The sequence below is a fragment of the Leptonotus elevatus genome, chromosome 17, assembly GCF_054856555.1.
Source record: "Leptonotus elevatus isolate MCC_2025b chromosome 17, RoL_Lele_1.0, whole genome shotgun sequence".
Taxonomy (NCBI): Eukaryota; Metazoa; Chordata; class Actinopteri; order Syngnathiformes; family Syngnathidae; genus Leptonotus; species Leptonotus elevatus.
Window position 1 is genome coordinate 11,951,652 of NC_141255.1, and position 19,418 is coordinate 11,971,069.

Genomic DNA, 19,418 nt, shown 5'->3' on the forward strand with positions numbered 1-19,418 from the left:
TTGAAGTCATGCAATTAATTACAATTAAAAAATGTGCGCTCCTATTTTTGATAATCTTTTCTTTTTTTTCTTTTTTTTTTTTTTAAATGTTGACAAAAGTGGAAAAAATGTTAAACTAATAGAAACAGTTAAAATGATTTTTTGACGTTTATAGGCGTCAATGGCAGTGAATGAGTTTTAAGTGTTCCACTGTATATACGCGGGATACATCTGCTAAAATATATCCCCATATGGAAGAAACCAGAATGAAAGTTGAAGTTACGGTAGTAGCGTGTAATAATCGCTGTCAGCTGAAAAATGAAATACAAAAATGGACATCAGAAGAAGAGACGAACTGGAGGGGAAAAAAGAGAAATGGAGGGGAGGAGTGCATCAGTCATATCTGGGCTTGGAATGCTCAACTTTCTCATGCTGCGTTACTTAACTAGCTCACCATTATTTAAACTGGGCACGCTCGAGGCCGGCCAGGATAAACAGCAAAACACAGAGCAGCGCCCCAGCGGCATAATCGGTATCATATACAAGTCCGCCAACTGCTTATTATAAGATACTTAGAATGGAGTGTGCTGCCTGAAGCCAAAGAACAAGAAAAATCACTTTGAGAGGCTTGACTTGTGCTCCGACAGATGTGCTGCAGAGCAAAAGTCAACTGTCTGTGACTTAAAAGCACTCTTGACCAGTCCGGAGGTGAAACAGGAGGAAAACATTATGGCCGAAATCATCATCATTATGGGTATACTGTAATCATGATAGGATATCTACACGGTACTCTGTTTCATCCTGGAGCAATCCTGAGTTGGTCTTTTTGTCCATTTACCCATCAACATTCTGTTGTGCTTTTGTTCCATGCGATAGGAAAAAACCCCAATAGGTTTTGAATGATGTCCAAGCTGCTATTGATCCCTAAGGGAAGTTGGCCACCGATCGATCGTTTGAGTTTGACGGTTTTAGTGGTTCTGAACTGATGCTATCGAGTTTTGCTGAGTTCTTCCCACCAAAGTGTGAATTCCAAGTCAGGAATTTGGGGTCAGGGACCTTGCGGGCGCCACAACGCGCACTCCTGCAAAACACTCGGATGCTCCCCTTGCACTCATAATGAGCTTTCTGGTTTGCATGAGAGTTATGTCTTTCAAATGAGATAGCAGAAAAGCGCGTCATCTTCCCGACCGACAGAAGGAGACGGCATCAGTCTGCCGAAAAAGGTCACTTGCCTCATTCCCGCTCAGTCAGCGGTAATTATGTTGCTATGAGTCGGAGAACAAACAACATCATATTTGTGTTTGCATGTGCTAAAAATGCAAATGAAGGGGAAAAACGCGGCAACGACTCCCTAATTTGTTTTGGGCTCATTAGCTCGCATCTTCCCCAACACAGCTGTCCTCACGACTAGATTAGAAATAAATTGTTTAGCCCTTTAGCCACAATGAATGGAGAGCATAATCACATCTTGACATGCCGGGGGGATAAATGACATATATGATGACTGCTTTTTCATCAGCACAATGCTTTCATATTAATAACTCCAAAAGCCATCCGGTTGAGACTGCAGGAACATCACCAAACTGCCCCCATCTGGAATGAAGAGGAAATCACCAACATCCATATTCAATGTAATCCACATTTTCATCCACTTATCAAATATTATTAATTGATATGCCGTTGTTATACATGTATTGACGTATTTTAAGAAAATATTTGTTGTTTTTGCAAGAAAAAATATGCAAACCGCACTAAAGTCTCCTAACCAAGGCATTCACAAACGTTGACATAGCACGTCCAATGAAACCGAGCTAAAAATGAAATTCGAATCTCTTGTGTGGTATTCGTTAAGACTGTGTCCATTGTTGTGATCTCATTATCATTAATTCATGCAGAAATGCAGTCATTTGATTTGAATCTGATAACGACCCCTTTTCATTGGAATCAAGTGTGTTGGAGCAGGGAAACCTATAATGGTTCGGAAATCGAAGTTGTTTTTTTCCCAGTTCCGACCTGAAAGCGTTGAAGGCGAAAGTAAACAACCAAAATGGTGGACAGTGATACATTGTTTTTTTGTTTGGTCCAAACTTGCCTTCTCGCAATTTTGCTACATTTATTGTTTTTATCCTATTTCATAAGCGTACGTTGTGTTACGTGGAGTTATGTCGAATATTTATGAATGAAGAAACCTATCTATTTTTATACTCAAGTAAATTAAATAAATAAATTCACGCTCTGTGTTCCAAAGGGGTCGCCATTGTAGAGTGACGTCACGTTGTCGTCCGTCAGTAAAGTCAGGGTAGGCCTACTTTTTTTTTTTTTACCGACTTCGCAAGTGGGATTTCCGAGTTCAAGGTGGCGTTCCCGTACACGCGGAAAAGCATGACTTCCGACCATCCTCCAATGCAGCATTAAACCTGCAGGACTCCGGGAGCCCTCGAAGACCGAGTTTGCCTACCCCTGTTGCCACTTTTCTAGCAATTGTTGCACTTTTTGATGACAAAATGCAACATAATAAAATATGCTGTATATCTATTTTACGCGCAAATGCTGAAGTGAGAGAACGACTAACGCAGACCCGTGAGCCTTTTCAAACCTCAAAACACAAAACACAAAACACAGTGTTGGTTACGAATGAAAGCCTCTTTTTCTCTGAATTTCAAAAAAAAATTGGGGGGGGCCTTTTAGTCCCGCTGCTTCGGCGGGTCTGCACTGAAAAAGGTCTTTGGAATGCATTTGATTCGTCTCCACATCCAACAAACTGTGCTACATTAAAAGTCAGACGGGGCGCGCTCGGCCCCCATTAGATGTGGTGCGCTGCCGGTATGGAGTTACTTGACCACAGGGATAGTCAAATTGAGGACTCGGTGTATCGTGTGACTGTTAAATGTTATCATAACGTGAGCCGTCGTACAGAAGTTAAAATGATGTCCTGTGACTCAGTGGTGTTGACAGCAAAATAATTTCCTTGGACTCATTTAAACAAAAACCTGTAATGCCCTGCAAGAAGGTGGCTTACAGTAGTCCAAGCGGTCGGCGCCTGGCGTTTGAACCCCTCTGCCCCCCAGGAGCGGCAGCTCTCACATTTCCGTGACACCTGGGTAGAGAGCGCAGAGACCCGCTAACACGGACCCGTGAGATGTAGACCTTTTCATGTGGGCCCGCAGCTCCGGAGCGACTGACAGTTATTTCAAGTGTGCTGACATCGGCGACTTTTGAGCGGGCGCCAAAGCGGTCTCCGTTTCCTGCACGTGTTAAAAGGTTCTGCAGGTTGAGCAACAATTTTGCGATGAAGCGTTAACTGGGAAAAATGATCAGTTGTTGAAATGTTTTTCTGCTGTAGTCGATGAGTTGACGCTGGCACTGATTTATGGCGTGATAACCACTGAGCTAGCAATTGGAGTTCCTTTAGAAATTGCACGTAAACAGGGCTGGATTGGCACAAATAACAGTTTGGTCCATTTCTTGCTTCATGTTCAATATTTCTCCTGGAAATGATTTGTGTCAGTTGAGAACACCTAAAATGGGAAATGTGTGTGAATGGTTATTTTGTTGGCAGCAGCTGTTGTGCCCATTATTCTCTATGTGCGGCGGGATAATACTGTTAATGTTTCAGCAAATCATCGCAATGCGCAGATACCATGCAAATGTGCTTTCTCCGGGCTATGAGCAGCCTACGGATAACGTGATCAGACACTTATTGAGCGAGGCCATGCCATGATATCATTGCCACATTATTGCCTTTCTGCCTGCTGCTGATGTACTCAGTGACCGTCTCCCCGCCCGTCCTGCTGCCATTTCCCCACAGTAATGTGTCCCTACGTCAGCTCCTAATACTTTGCGGTTACCATAATGAGTAGGTGGGTTAGGGTCCAGGCCCATTCAGGCACACATTTGGTTGCCTAAGACGATCGCTTTAGGCCAGTTTCACTCATCTCGTCCAGCCTCATCAGCATTATTGGTTGGGGATAACAGCAGCCTCACAGTAACCTGGCATCTTTTTTTCTTAACGTAATCCCAAATGGGTTTAAAAATGTCATCTATCGCATGTGGATTTGTGATGAATGACAGCCCCTGATTACTACTACTCCCGTGGCAGCTTCAATTTTCAACACATTTCCTAATTGCTCCCATTTTCGTCCTTAAGTGTGTTGTTCTGCAGTAGCTGTGTTGAACTAATGCCTCATTTGCCCCCCCCCCCCCCAGCAGAATCTGGAGGGGAGTTTGTTTATGAAATTAACATTCCTGGCCCACGGTATAGAGGCACACAAGTTTTATTTATTTTTCACTATCATCGTTTGTGGCAATTTCACAGTCCACCAGTCAAGTGCAGCTCTCGCCAGCTGGTTTGACCGGATATTTATGGCCTTTGCTTCTACTTTTTAAAGTGGGGATGTCATTTTTGATGCCTTTTCTCTAGCAAACTCTGCTCTGGTGCTCAGCTTCTGTGACTCAAAACTCTTCTTTTTAAGGAGTCAGAACATTCAATTCAACAATGGTCTGGCTTTTGTTTATGTCTCCCCTAAAACTTGTAATCCGACAATTTTTTCTTCCTGATTTATGGGAAGAGCTGACTATTTCTCCTTTGTTGATGCTTCACAATTCCTGGTTTCTTTCCATGACAGTGCACGTTGTCATTAGACAGCCATTAAAGGTTATGATCTGGTAAGAAACCTTGCAAGTACGAACAAAACAGTCAGTCAGACTGTAAAAGAAGAGGATGCGTATTGATAAGGTGAGGACGTTGAGAATGTACTAATATCTCTGCAGGCATGAACACACACGTGAATATTTGTCTTTCGTGTAATTAATTGCGGTCACTAAAGCTACCCGATTTTTATTTGCTGGCAACTAGCGTCCCTTCTGGGAAAGTCTTTGCTTCTCGTGAGTCTTCAGGTTCCTGTGATGAATATGAAAAGAAAGTCCAACCGCCAAAAATGTTCATATGGCTCGCTTTTGTGCTGGAGTTCTTTTTCTGGACAGTTTGGCAGTTTTTAATGGAGGAACTTATATGAACCAAAATGGCAGACATCTTGAATATGAGTGGAGACAAGCATCTATCCAAGGATTGTTATTTACTATAATGTATCTTTGTTTATATGTCTATGCCAGCGTGTCCGTAAGTGAGTGACAGGCCGAACAAGGAAATGTCCAACGGTACAATTAACCTTAGTGTCCACCTGTTCATACAATAGAATAATAATAGCTTTACAGTATGATTGCATTCATAAATTCACTCCATTTACATCAAGCTCTCCTTGTCCGTCAGGCATCATGAAAGTTTTATTCGTTCTTGTATTAGTCCTGCATGTTTTAGATGTTTCCATCTCCCCAAACGTGCAAGATAGGTGCCCTAGAGCACTGGAGTTGGAGACCCGCTGCTATAAAGTTTAAATGGAGTCCACTGAGGACTTCTGTACATCAGGGAGTACGTGACAAGACTATGCTACCAAGGGTGCTCTCTTACTTGCACCACTGAGACATTAAAAGTCAGGAGGTTTCATATTTGTCACAAGAGTGTTCTAGCGCTTGCATTCTGGCGGCATACCGGCCCATGAGCCGTAGCGCAGCAATTTTAGTTATGTGTCATTTACCATGAAGTTATTGTGAGCCGTGCTGTGCGGTGCAATGCTTGCAGTCAGTGGAAAGTGTGTCCACCGCGGTCACGCACACTCCTCAGAATGGCAGTTGGTCCAAACACAGTCGTGTGAGGGGTGACGAGGGGCGAGTCGGGGGGGGGGGGGGTGGCTATAACTGATTTCTCCCGGCCTTTTATAGCCCTGTGCCCACGCGCCAGTGCCCACCCACTGTCAATGAAGTGTCAGCAGGCAGCATCCCAAACAATGGCCCCGTCAGGCCCTTGAAAGCCAGATTAACTCCCCTGACCCGACTGTTTGGGACTTGGCAGGCTTGTGGCAGTCTGCCTGGGCACGGCACACGAGCAGAAGACCTTAATTGGACAACGCGCGCGCAGTTCTGCCGGGGGAGAGGAGATGGGGGGGGGGGGGGGGGCGGGATTGGCGGCGGTGGCCGCTCTCAGCCCTGTTTAGTTTTCATCAGAGTGACGTGAGCAGGAGTTACAAGCTCCATGCTCTAAACTCTCTGTTCTTTATAAAAACAGTGCTGCCAGTAAAGCCCAAACTGATGTTCAATGTTATTAACCGTTTCTTATTATTTACGTAATTTAAGGTAACTTCCTTTATAAGATTGGATTTGATCCGGACAATTTTTTTTCCCCTTTCCACCTCACATGGTCATTTGTCCATAGACAGCGAGCCAAATAGGAAGTAAGAAGGGATTAGACAATTTTTGGCAGCTTCAAAATTCGCCCTTTCCTCCTCATTTTGATTCACTTCCTCCAGTACAAGACCAAAATAAAGCCTCTGTCACTCAGGGGTATGGCTTTCAAAATTATTGTAACCCTTTAATCACATTGCGGTACCGGTTACAATCATGCAAATACAAGTGGCTGTTGGGTCTGTGTGAGGAAAACTGTCCATACGCTCTTGCTTGTACTTATCCAGACTATTGGGGCATTGGGATGTGAGGTTTTGGACATAAATCAAGTGCTCCACCGAGTCCACCAAGTTCAGAGCACAATGTCACAACGTTCTTTTGTCTAATTACAGATCCTGCATTGTCACGAAGAAAGGCCTTCAAGTGGCCGGCTGATTTATGTCTAAAATACCGACAGCCCGTGAGGCCTTTTCTTTGTCTGTCAAAGATGTATTTCCATCGTTTACACCGGACTTCTACTAGTTGAATAGGTGTCTTCACATGCTTCTCTGTGCCAAGTTATTGGCATTTTTCTATGGTGGCATAAATGTAGGAATGCTTTGAAAAACAATGTTGTGGTCTTTATAAAGGTAAAAGAGGAAATGAAAATCAACACACATGGAAGAACATCCTGTCAATTTTGGGTTCATAATATTGTGTTTGTAGCCCCTGTATAAACCATTTTGCATGCAACAGCGCTATTTTACTTTTTTGGGGCTTTTTTTTGTTTTGCCAAAGGGCAACATTAATGTCAAAGAGGGAGGTCATAACCTTTGACCTTGAAATGGAATATACTGGGGACAGGGGGAAAATGTGCCACTCTAATTTCTGAAGGCGACAATCCATCCCCTCCACTTTGACCACGTAAGGTGACAAAAATGACAATGGGCTGTATTGCGTATGATGCACTTCATCCCACAGGCTAAAAACATGGTAGATTCATGACCTGGTTAGCATTCGTCCTGGTCGGTTCTGGTGTGTGGAGTTGTTTCAAGTCAGGGAATAAGCAGAAGAAAATGGATTGGTAATGTCTCCATTTACTTTTAAAAATATTACTTAAAAATATATTACGTAAAGCAGTGCCTGAATAGTTAACAACTTTTGACATGAATTCGTATGCATTACAGGGAGTCCTTGAGTTACGTCGTACGCGACCTACGTCGTTTTGACTTTTACGGCGCCCGTGCCTCGTCCGTAGCACCTTTTTTTTCGTTAATTCCCCACAGCAATCACGCCATTTTAAAGTTATTTAAGGTTGTGTTGTTGTTACCTCCAGCAACGGCCGCCCATCGAGCAGGTCGGCCGGCTCACCATCAGGCGCGTCACATTTCCGTGTTTAAGTTTCCATGAGCTCCGCTTTGCAGTCCGTCAGCAATGAATGTCCGCGCAGAACCACGAAATATTGGTTTCAGCTTCAGGCTTCCGGCTTCAGCAAATATCCTCTTGGCAGCTCTACATGTTGCAACCTTGAATAGATTTTCCACAATAGCTATAATCCGTTTCATAAAGGCGACTACACATTACACATTAAAATGTCGCAAACTAACCGTATCCTGTGAGCATATTAAATTCACCATAATGGAGTCAAGAGAAAGCTGATGAAGACACGGAAGACTACCAAACACACATATTTACTGACGGCCGAAGGGCAACAGAATGAGCCAAGAAAGAGATTAAACATCACCCTGTGATGCATCTTTTTTATACCAACTGTTGCCTCATCTGCTGCGAGTTTGCTTTTACATGTCAACAGGTGCAGCAGTCTGAAGGAAGGGGGGCTTATAGGTCGGGTGCCGCCAGTCAACAGGATGCACAGCCGCCACAGTTTGTGAGAGGACAGGAACTCCCACCGTCCGGCACTGTCTTGTCACGCACATACAATCACAGTCTTCCCTCCACATCCTTGGACCTTTTCAAAAAGTCCCTGAATAGTTGCTCAATAGGTCACTATGTACAATTAGATGACTGTCAACCCCCCCCCCCCCCCTCCCCATCCCCAAAAGCGTGCCTTTCTGCTCCTCCTCCATGTCACATAAATCAAAACATAGCACAGATCCCCTCCAGCTGTGTTGTTTTATTTGCGCTGTAGGACGGTCTATAGCGTTCTGCTTCATGTTTACGGGCGAGCTTAACAAGCAAGCAAACGTTAAAGATAATGAGATGTTGCACAGTGGATGCAGGCAGCTGTACGTTTGAATGCGTGTCCGCAAAGTGGTGTGCCATCGCCCTCACATCTGGGCCTGTTGACACTTTGCCAGCTTCCAGGGCTGAAGGCGCTTTTCTTTTTTTTCTTTTTTTCTCAGCACGTCCCCTTTAATCAGACGGCGGTGTTAAAAAGCTGACATTGGAAGCGAGGCTCGGTGCTAATGAGGGCGAGTCCGAGGAACCCCAGATGATCGCAATATGTGTTTATCAGGCGAACAAACAAACAAGCTGTCCCTATTTTACAGCCCACGAGTTGGAGGTTAAAAGCCATGTGTGCCTTTCCACACATTGGAAATTAATGAGGCTTAAGCTACGTCGTTACTCGAGGGAGCCGCTTATGAGGTTCAAACAGGCTGCTCTTGTTGACATTTCACAGGTGTTTACTGTACTCATTGTATGATCTTTTTTTTTCCAATGACCTGTAAAGTGCCTTATACATTTTTTTTTCACGTTTTTTTTGGAGTTTGTGTGTGTGTTTATTGCTCGGGCGGTTTACCGTGGAGAAGCCACAGGTTGAGTGAGGTGCAGGAATTTGTGTGTGTGTGTGAGCGAATCTTAAACAAGAGGCACGAGTCGATGAAAGTGAAGCGGCCCAGCGTTTTGTGGTGTTTATTTTCCTTTACATGTTGTCCGACGTGCGGTTAACTGATAGCATTCAGTGTTGACATGCCCAGGTGGATGTATATCTATCTCCTCTCCCATAGGGTCTGTGTTTAAGCACTGCGTGTGATTGTGCTTGCTTTTTGTGTGTGCCTATGCATGCTGGGAGGGCAGAAGGTGTTTGACCCCCCCCTCCCTCTTATCTCCGGCACCCCGGAGTGTTTGTTTTCACAGTCACAGTGCTGAAGTCACGTGGAGCCCCGAGCGGTATCTTTCGTTTGGACTCCCCTTCTCTTCTGCACACATTGACTTGTGCAATATCGCACCCTCGCATGTGGAACAAATAATAAACCTGATATTATTGATTCCAGGAGGTGCTCTTACTGAATGGAAAACTCCAAATAGACGCGTGTTGTTTTGCTGAACACTAAAAATAACACCAAATGCTATTTTGTGAACCACTGCACGTTCTTGAATTCACTTGATTTTTTTTACTACTTAGCTATGATAACAAAATGTGCTCTTCCGCTCATTTCGGCATTTCAACTACGGCACAGTTGACTGTGACATTTTGTCGAAAATGTAGTCGGCCGAAAAGCACAAAGGCGCTGACTCGCCCGTCATGGTTTGTGTAGATAGAAGAAAACCTGAGATCTGCTTTGCTCGTGTTTACTTTGGATCTCTTCTGTGTTACTAAATAAGGACAATCGATGTTACCGGGCCCACTTCTTGATCGTGCGAGTATCTGGCCCCCTCTCAGCAACTGACATCCATTTTGCTGCGTCGGCCATGCATGCGGGTCGTTTTCTTCACATCTTCAGCACAAACCTGTCTTAGCGACCCACTGAGATGGGAGCTCGTCAAAGGCAGCTTTCCAGACAGTCGTGAGAGGTTGGACGCCGGCCAAGTCGGCCCCGATCCCTGCAGCACTGCAGGCAGCGGCGCACAGAGAGCCAGAGTTGGACGCCTGCCACTCATTTACGTGCCGTCTTGTTGTTTTAGGCCTGTCACGATGGCCCCCGGTGCATGATTGGAAACACGTTGGAGCTGGTGCTACTCTGGGTCCATATTAGGGCCACTGACTTCTCAAAGGTTCTTGATGGCAATATGAATAGGATTCAGCAGGGCGTAAAGTCGTTATTTCACACTGTGTTGATTCCGAAGTAATGTGAAAGTTGCCTCACAATGTTGTGAGTCCATATGCAGTAAGGTCACGCAATTAATGATGTGTTGGCATTTTCTCATATCTCCTAGTCTTTTACTGTAACTGCAGTACGGTGTTGAAAGGTTTACTTTGCTGTGTCAGCAGGCTTGGGCATCTCCCGCTTCATGTGTGCTCGTTGTCAGGTTACGATGACAGCTTGTGATGACAGTAGGGAGTTTGCAGGTTTAAAGAGGGTGACACCACCAAACCAAACCTGTTCCAGTTATTATTGTGCACTTGGATTTGGTTGGTTTTCAAGGGAAACATCTTGATGTAACCTGTTCTCATTTTTAATTTAGTAGGATTTATTTTCAATTCGTAGAAATGTACTTTTAAAGTACTCACCCTGTGAGCTAATTGCTTAGAAATATTGGTGTTGTCTTTTTCATGCTTTAGTCCAACCTGCTTGGAACTTTTTGTATTATTTCCCACTAATTTGTTGTGAAATGTTGTGAAGGGGAGTATTTGCGATACTTGTCAGAGATGGGGACTTGCAACTTGATACGGACTCGTGAGAGACTTGCTACTTTTCGAGACTTGCAATTCGACTTGGACTCATCCACTAGACTCGAGACTTGCTTCAGATTCGGACTTTGGGACGAGCAACATCCAGTGCTCATGACATAGAGTAGACAATTGTGACAGTAACGCACAAACAATTACCAGCATGGCAAACCCGGCACAACAGGCTGCTGGAACGCTTCTATTTGTTATAGAGTTTGCTTTTAAATCCAGGAAGTTGGACTCGTGGGTGAGAAACTTGAGACTTGACTTGGATTTTAAAGACGTGGACTTGACTTTGACTTGTGGGACTTGATTTGGACTTGGCCTTAGAGACTTGTGCCTATCTCTGACGATTGTCCTCATTGGGGTTGTGGGTGAACCAGAACCTCTGATAGATGATTTTGGGTGAGCCAATTCCAGGGCACATATGGACAAACAACCGTTCACAGGATGTTTTTTGAGGATGTCGAAATAGAACAACTCCATGCAGGAAGGCCGGAGCTGAGATTCAAACCCTGAACCTTAGAACTGTGAGGTAGACATAAGCAACCACTAGTACATATATCGCCAAGTGTTCCATTTTTTTTCTTGTTTCAATTCTTAATTTAGGTCCCTGCAAAGCAAGAGGGACTGCTCCAGATACAGCCGAGCCGAAACGTTGGCTTCTTCCAGTATGAGTGAGACAGAATGATGTCCGGTTATGTTCAGGAACAAACACACACACACGGGCAAACACACTCTGTGAGGTCTCCTTAATCACTGTTTTGTGCTGCTTCTCCCTACTAGGAGTTCGTGTCCCCTTGAACTGCTCTGGCCGACTTTGTGGTGCGCTGCTGACAGTGCGAGTGTGTGAGTGAGGGAGAAAGGGACAGAAGAAGGGGAGGGTGGAGAGTTGCTTGTGGGAGGAGAAGGAGGAGGGAGTGAATTGGAGGAAGAAGGAGTAGCCTTCTCAGTTTCTATGTCCTGCTTGCTCTGGGCTACAGAGTGAGCGCAGTTGCTTTCCTCTCACTCTGAGAGGCAACTGCTCTTTTTTTTTCTTTCTTTTCTTTTTTTATTCTTTTTTTCCCCCCATCCAAGCCACCCATCGTGGTTTCTTGTCTCTCGTGGCACGGGACCCGCATGTCCCACTCTTTTATTATTGTTTTGGAAACGGAGGCAAATATACCATGCCGGTAGTTGGCGTCGCCTCCAAGCTCAGGCAACCCTCCACGGTGAAGCCGGTCCACACCGCGCTCCCCATCCCCAGCACCATCCGGGCCGCCGCCGCCTCACACGGCTACATGGCCCGGCAGCAGGAGCTCAAGGTGAGCGAGGGCGTCCCAGCGCTCTCCTGCCAGCTGTCAGTCAAGTCAGATTACCAATCTGTGAGGACATCTGATGGAAAGTCCAAGGCTGAAAGTGAGGAGAGCAGGATCTGCAAGGTTGGTTTACATTGAGTATCTCTTTAGTGCTTAGAGTAAATTTCCTCCATAGTGAAGATGATTGAGTTTTCTATGTTGGGTTAAGCAGGTGCATGTGTAGCTCTGGCATGGGGATGACTCACTGCAGTGCTACTGTTTGTCTTGGTGAGGACGGAATTACCTCATCCTGATGCCCTGTCGGTATCTGTGTCATTTGCAGGAAATAGGTGATGCGTTTAGTAAAGATCATTAGGATCACAGCCAAAGAAGTGAGCTGTTTTTTGGGGCGGTAGACTACTGTTTACTCATCTTGATATACTTCCTACTAACGGACATGGCCAAAGCTTACTTTTAAGTTACCTTAAAGTGGTACAATAGAGCCACAGATAGTTTTCCCTGCTGCACGGATCCTTGCATTGCTTTCTCAGGCTCCGGCAGAAGAGGCGTGGCCACTTTTCAAAAATCCCCGCCAAGTAGTTTCAGCAGCACCTCGTCACAAGCTGTCAGAGCACAAACCGAAAGGTTGCCAATCCGGCCAGTTTGTCCGTCCTTCGCTTCCGTTTAACGCTTCAAGACGTCCGGTAGCAAACAAAGCCGCATAAATTCCTCGTGACTGGGAGGAAACGAGGGCCGGAGACATCAAAGCTTGGGTCAGCGCTCCCCGGCCTGCTTCTAAATCCTCACAGCATGGCTGTGACTGACTCTGAGCCTTTCGGGTCCAGGGTAAAGTTTAAAGGGGGCCGTGGCAATAGGGGGGTGGGCAGTGTTTCATCATTTATCTGCTGCTGAGAAGAAAATCGACTTGCAGCTTGTTCATATGCTCCCTTTAGCCCTTGTTTTTGGTCTCGCAGCATCAGCGTGTATTACAGATTGGTTGTAAGGTTGCTGTTTTGGACTTGAGACTGGCTTTAGCCATCATACTGCCGGAACTCTAACACGATGGGTTCAGTAAATTAGTCCATTCAAGCTTGGAAACTGACAAAAAAATATTCCTGCATGCCCGGCCTGTCACTGTGGTTAAGGGTAATTAGTCTGCCTAATTGTGTTCTATGTCGTACTTTAATAACTTTTAACCCTATTGACATAATTACTGTTAACATTTTTCCAACGTACCAGCATTCAATATAATGATAAGCACAGCTGATGAGGAAGGATTCGTTTTTTCATTGGTGTGATGAGGTTTGCAGAGGTCTGTGGCAGGTCTTACACTGCCTTTCAAAAATCCAAGGAAATGATTTTTAAGATGCGCTGCGCTGGAATCGAACCCTATCTCCAACTTGTGTTCCAAAATCTGGATTCATGTATTTTACAGATACCGTAAGAAGTTGTAGCAATCTTGTGCCGCAATGTTGGCTTGAGGAGGAAGTGCACCTGAACCAACTGCAGGGAGCCTCTCAACTCATCTAAGAGGGATGCAATTAAACTGTCAAATGAGATCCATTTTTGGCACCGTTCAAACGTGAGCTAATGTCAGTGGCATTACACATGCCTTGTGTGTTGAGTGACAGCTAAACTTTTACAATTCTATGAGTCTTCAGGAGGGTGTTTATTAAAGGTTGGTGATAGAATAGTAAAAGAGCATATGTGTTTATTTCCTGTTTTGACGTAGGAAGAAAACCAGATGGCCTTGAATTACATAGTAGAAGCGTTTACTTTTTTTTTGGAGTGTTTGTTGCTTTTTTACACTACCTGCATTCTTTGGACGCGCATCCCTGTTAAATCCTCCTATGAGTTTTGCCTGTCAAAGGCGCCAGTGTGAAGGAGATGAAAACACGGGCTGACGTAGGCTCCTCCTGGTGGATTCTCTCCTCTGACAGCTCAAATTAGTCTCTTGCCTCTGGCACTGCGCGATGACGAGCTGGAATGAAGAGTGTATTTGAGTTGACTGGGCTTTAATATAGTGTCAGTGCCACCTCCCATGATAGCGGATGAACTTGTGGATCAAGGGTTTCTAGCTGTCAGAATGAATGTGTAATCAATGTGTGCGGCAAGCAAGGCCCTTTCGATTGTATATAAACTTTACCGCTGAGTGCATCTCTAACCTGCGAGTGCCAGCTCATTGCATACGTGAGCCAAAGGTTGCTATTTCCGTTTGGCATTGAATGTTATCCTGGAACGCTGCTTGTAAGCGTAAGTACAAAAAGTATGTTCGGAAGTGCAAGTGCCAGATGCACTCGCCCACTCACTTCAAAGCTTCCTGTTGCTTATCTCTTGTGCTCCCAAGGGCGAAAAACATATGCAAAGTCTGTTTTATCACTTTTAATACAGTCGATGTGAAACGATTGTGCTCAGTGACTCTGGATTTGCGGTAAGAAGGCAGGCAATATTGTAAACTTGACTGAGTGGGTAACATATAAAAATCCCTCGGGGTCTTTATTTTCTTTCTTGAGTACCCTCCGAAAGTCTAGAGCTTTTTGCACATTGTATAATACTCGTAAAATATGACTTACATGTATGGTAAGCTATAAACCAGACCCACAACGGTATGTATTCTGCAGAGAGCCAATGATTTTGTCACATTTACTCTCAGCAGACAGGCAATTAGATGTTCGTATAGACTAAATCATAAATCACAAACTCCAAACCCGATCGCCAAATCAAGTATTTGTTTAAGCAACGTCCTTAAAATGAATTCCACCCGTCCGATGTCTATTTATTAGCCCCATCGGAACACTTTAAGTATATGCATATGCCATTGAGTGTATTCGAGAAGTACTCAATTTATGCACCTTGGTAGTGTGAAGACATTTTGAACAATAGTTGAAGCGACAGATGGCGTATTAATGTTTAAAGAAAACAACCAGTGATAGATTTATTGAGTCCCATCATGCCAACATTCAAAGCATACCCGTACTGTCTCCTCTGGCTCAGCTGGGTCTAACACTCCTCCCTTCTGTTTTAGTGGTTCTGACACTGCTGAAATAACAGAGGCAGCCGGAGGGGACCGGCTCGCTCCAGCAGAAGGAGGGGTGGGCAGGATGGGAACTTAATATGTCATGGGTGGTCTGTGTTGGAAGCTGTATCTGGAACACAAATCACAGAGAATGAGTGAGCGACGCGACGGTTGTACTTCAAGCCGGCGAGATTAGAGAAAAAGTTCTCAAATGACACACTTAAACACTTCTGTGTTGTGTTGGGCCAATCAGAAGGCGTGTCAACAGAGGAGTCGATCCACGCACGCATGAGTAATTCTCCTGACCCGCAGGTTAAAAAGTGGAAAGGATTGGACAAAATATTATCCTTTCCCATGCTTTTACTACCAGCTTGAAGAAGGTATTTGATTTCCCCGCCGCATGTGGAGACCTCAGTGTTTAAATCTTGGAGCGAGAACACACAGACGTGTTTACAGTAGAACCACACCGGTTAAAAATACCCTCCCTGCAGACAAATTAAGAGAAAAAGAGACATAAAGCTCGCTGCTTAACACTTTCGTGCCAAACATTTCCAGGAAAAAAATCCTTGACGGTGCACTTTTGTTTATCGGTGTGATTGATGTGGTTAAAAGCGCCTTCATTAAGGACAATGAGGCAAAAGCTGGATTGCACAACCTTGTCATGTGTTTCCGTGGCCCATAATACAATAAATAACGGAGATTAAAGTGAAGGGGAAGCTCCCGCTGGCCTGTTATTGTCTCGTCATATTGTGAGGTTTCACTCTGATGTTTGTGGCCTGGGAAAAACTGACACTGATTGGACAGTGGTTGCTGGTTGCTACCGCTGATACACAGTAACACTGCGGACACACACAAAGCTTCTGCTCGTTTGAAGGTAGGCTTGTTTAAACAGTCACTATGAGTTTTTTTATTTGTATTTTTTATGAATGAATCGATTATTGGTTTCTTATTTTTATCCTATGCTGTAAATCTTGAATTAAACAATTCACATTTGAAGGATTCTGGGTTCCAATTTTGTACGGCACTGATGTAGGCCTAAATGAATTCCACCTGCAGGTATAAGGTGGAAAACGAAACAAGTACATAAAAGATTGGCGATTTCCTCGTGTCCATCAGCATCTTTGTATTGCCTTTGTTTTCTTAGCATTATCTTCATTCCTTTCTCAATCTCTCCTTTTCACTCGGTCCCACCACCTCTTTTTTTTCCACCCGGTCTCCTGTCACAAATTGCCAGCATTCCTTCCCGTGTTTTTCTTTTTGTCCTCGGCAAACAGCAGCCTCACTTTATCCGACTCCCTCATACTTTCCTTTTGACCTTTACCTGTATGCATTTGTCATATATTTCATCACTCCTTCCTTCCACCTCGTCTTTTCCGAGTGCCCTTCTGCTGTCAAACTCGTTTCCTTTGTGATCCAGTTCCGATGCGAGTGGCACAGAAGGGGTTAAACACACACCTGGCCCAGTTCTGTCAGTCCAGCTGTCAACTGTTTTCTGCTGAATGAACAAGTCGCCTTTTCTCTGTCATTGCCCTCTCCGGTTTATCCTGTTTCTAATCTATCGGTGCATTGTGTGGAGTCGTGAAGCGTGCCATAACACATGCTTACATAGTCAGTGTGTGTGTGCGTGTGTGTGTGTGGTTTTTAGGTATGCATGGAGAATGCCCGCTGATGTTTTGAATTAGGCCAGGGCCGTGGCTGTGGTATTGACTCACTTGCTTTACGCACCGCAGCGGTAGTAGGTCATTCGCCATCGACACAATTACTGCGTTCCTTTCACACTTGGGACCGAGTTTCCTGCTCTGACAAAACATTCATTTAGGGGCAACCAACCAGTTTCTCTCGTGAAAGCACTAAATAAGCTTCTGGTCATAAAAACTGAAGGGAAAATGAAACGGCAGAATAATGTTCACCGCAATGCAGTTAAGAAAAACAACAGCAAAAGTTACTAGGTGGTTGTTTTAGAAGAATTTCCTTCCCATATAAATTAAATGTTGAATCATAGCCACCACTCTGATCCAGATATCTCACTTTTCACTGTTTCCCCACCAGGCAGTGCTCACGATTGCATGGATTGTAAACATTTGCAATTTTCAACCCATAAGAAAAGAGCCTGAAAGCTCCAGGAAGGATTTCATTCGTACACTTGAGCAGATCAGATCCTCGTCTCTGTCTGTCAGTAAAATATTTACAATTGCAGCTCCCAGGTGTTTGCAGCGGTTTCATTGCGCAACACATTGTTGCTGTTGCCGATCCTCGAGTTACGTTTAAAGGTTTAACTGTCAGGAGTTTCTGACCAATAAAAAGAAGGCAAAGCCGCTCTTGCATGCAGATGCTTGGATGTAAAGCTCGCTGTGTTGGCCAAGCGGGTGGCGGTTTTTATACTGAGCTGAGTCCCCCCGCCCCTTTTTTCCAAATGTGACATTGAGACACATCGTTGCCTGCAACCAACCAATATGATCTTATTATTTTCCTTTTTTCAATCCAGGGATGACATCTTTTTACAAAGTTTATTTATGCATGTGTTCCTTCTGTCTGGGTTATGTAATTTCCCCCATTAAATGGCAAGCGAAAGACATTACTCATTTATGTGTTTTGAGAGAGGAGAGGAATATCAATATCGCTGTGTGTTAAAAGCATTAGATATCAATATTGTCAGTATTGGGCACATTGTACACCTTTTTGTTATTTCTCCCAAAATAACAATTTATGCTGTATCACAATTCTATCCGTGATTTGAGCTCACATCACAGCAAGAATAAAGAAATAGCGAGGCGAAGCCCTGTGGCCTGGAACTGCTAAAGTTTGATCAATTCCCATATTGTGTATTGATATTTTGACATATAGCACACTTGTGTCTTTTAGCTGTCTCCTTCTGAGAAGTTATATATACACACAACCTTGATTATTTTGCATTTATGGTTTGCCCATTCTGCTCTTTTTTTCTTTTTCTTTATGGCAACCATGGTTTCAGTATGAAACTTAATTTGGAGTCTTGCTGTTGCTAAGCAGCAAACTATCGAAAATGGATAGTTACAGTTCGAAGTTTGTCTTACTGTCTGAGATCAGAAGAAGTCACGTCAATCTTGGCCCTGTCTCTTCCTGGGTGGTTTAAATCGTGTCCCAGTGTGTGGTTAAGAGTTGTAAGTTTGTGAGTGGAACATTGTGAGTTTAGTCTCTTGAACTGTGGGGACAAGCATTCATCTGGATGGGGGAAGTGGAACCACATGACAGTTTCCAAGCATGAATATAGTGTTTAACTTGCTCCATATTGTATATTTTATCCTAAAATCTCATCATATGGGAGTGAAACAAGTCATGTCCAAATGTGTTCACATCTTTCACTGGGGGAAAAAAAAAAGAGCTTTACATTGAAGAGAAAAAAAAATGCAATATGGCTATATTGTTTCCTCTGCTCTTCCAGTGCATTAATCCTGCCCATAAAGTGTGTTAACATTAAACGGTGAACTGCCAGCCCTTGACAGTCTCTCTGGAGCTTGGACGGATAAACCTCCTCCCTTTGCCTCCTCACATGGCCAACAAAGTTCTGCTGTTTTGGCCAGAGCGCGCTTTCTCACAGGATCCGTCTCCTGACACACAAACACAAACACACACGTGGAATTTGGCTTTATTAACTGGCTGATGTTGTTGCGTTATTGCCACATAAAAGCGCACATTTTCTTTTAACAGCCGTGTATTTTGTCGACGCATCCTGTGAGGTATTCTGGAGCCCCTTTCATTTTCTCTTTTAACCTGTTGGCCTTGTCATTGAAGGCTTTGTACTGTTCCATACTTCCACCCACGTTCATGCCTCGCAGAAGTCTGCAAATCATTTGTACCGTTTGGGCTTTAAATCTCCTCGCCGTCCTGTAAAATATTTCTGGCATATTTAATAGAGTATCAGTGCTGACGGAGAGATGAATTGACTCTCTTTTGGAGGGTCAGCGCCTTTTTTGATGGATTCATCATTTACATTTGTGGTGGTCCAGAAACTTTGGGTAGATTAGTAAACTTTTCCCCTTCTGATAGGTTATCGGGAACAGATGAACGTGAAAACACTTACTTGACGACAAAGTTTCAGATGTTGACTGGCCCCTCACCAATAGCTTGTCCAACTCAAGTCAGCTGCCCACAGATGGAAACCAAAGAGGCCTTTGTATCACTTGGTGCGACTTCCCATTGCGGACATTTTCAAGAAGTACACTGAAATATGAAGCCCTTGGATTTGCCAGAGTATGTTGAACATCTGTTTCTGGTTTTGTTTGATAGTGAGTTAACATACTGTATTTGAAATTTGATTTCAAGACATTTCAACACGATCTAGAGCCTAAACATCTTTTTTAAATCCAACCATCAAGCC

General features: G+C 44.2%; 1 protein-coding gene across 14 annotated transcripts in view; it reads left to right on the plus strand.

Moving 5' to 3' along the window:
- The window catches only part of nav3 (neuron navigator 3), a 188,647-nt gene that overhangs the window by 54,596 nt on the left and 114,633 nt on the right, over positions 1-19,418 (plus strand). For 11 of the 14 annotated variants that reach the window (XM_086058349.1, XM_086058366.1, XM_086058350.1 and 8 more), the window contains exon 1: positions 11,774-12,189. The exons of 2 other annotated variants lie outside the window; for them this stretch is intronic. In XM_086058349.1, coding sequence (XP_085914475.1) covers positions 11,935-12,189 — 255 coding nt within the window. In that variant the 5' untranslated portion in view covers positions 11,774-11,934. Of the gene's footprint in view, positions 1-11,773; positions 12,190-12,840; positions 12,892-19,418 lie in introns of those variants that run through there. One more of the 14 variants, XM_086058358.1, reaches the window with a different exon arrangement.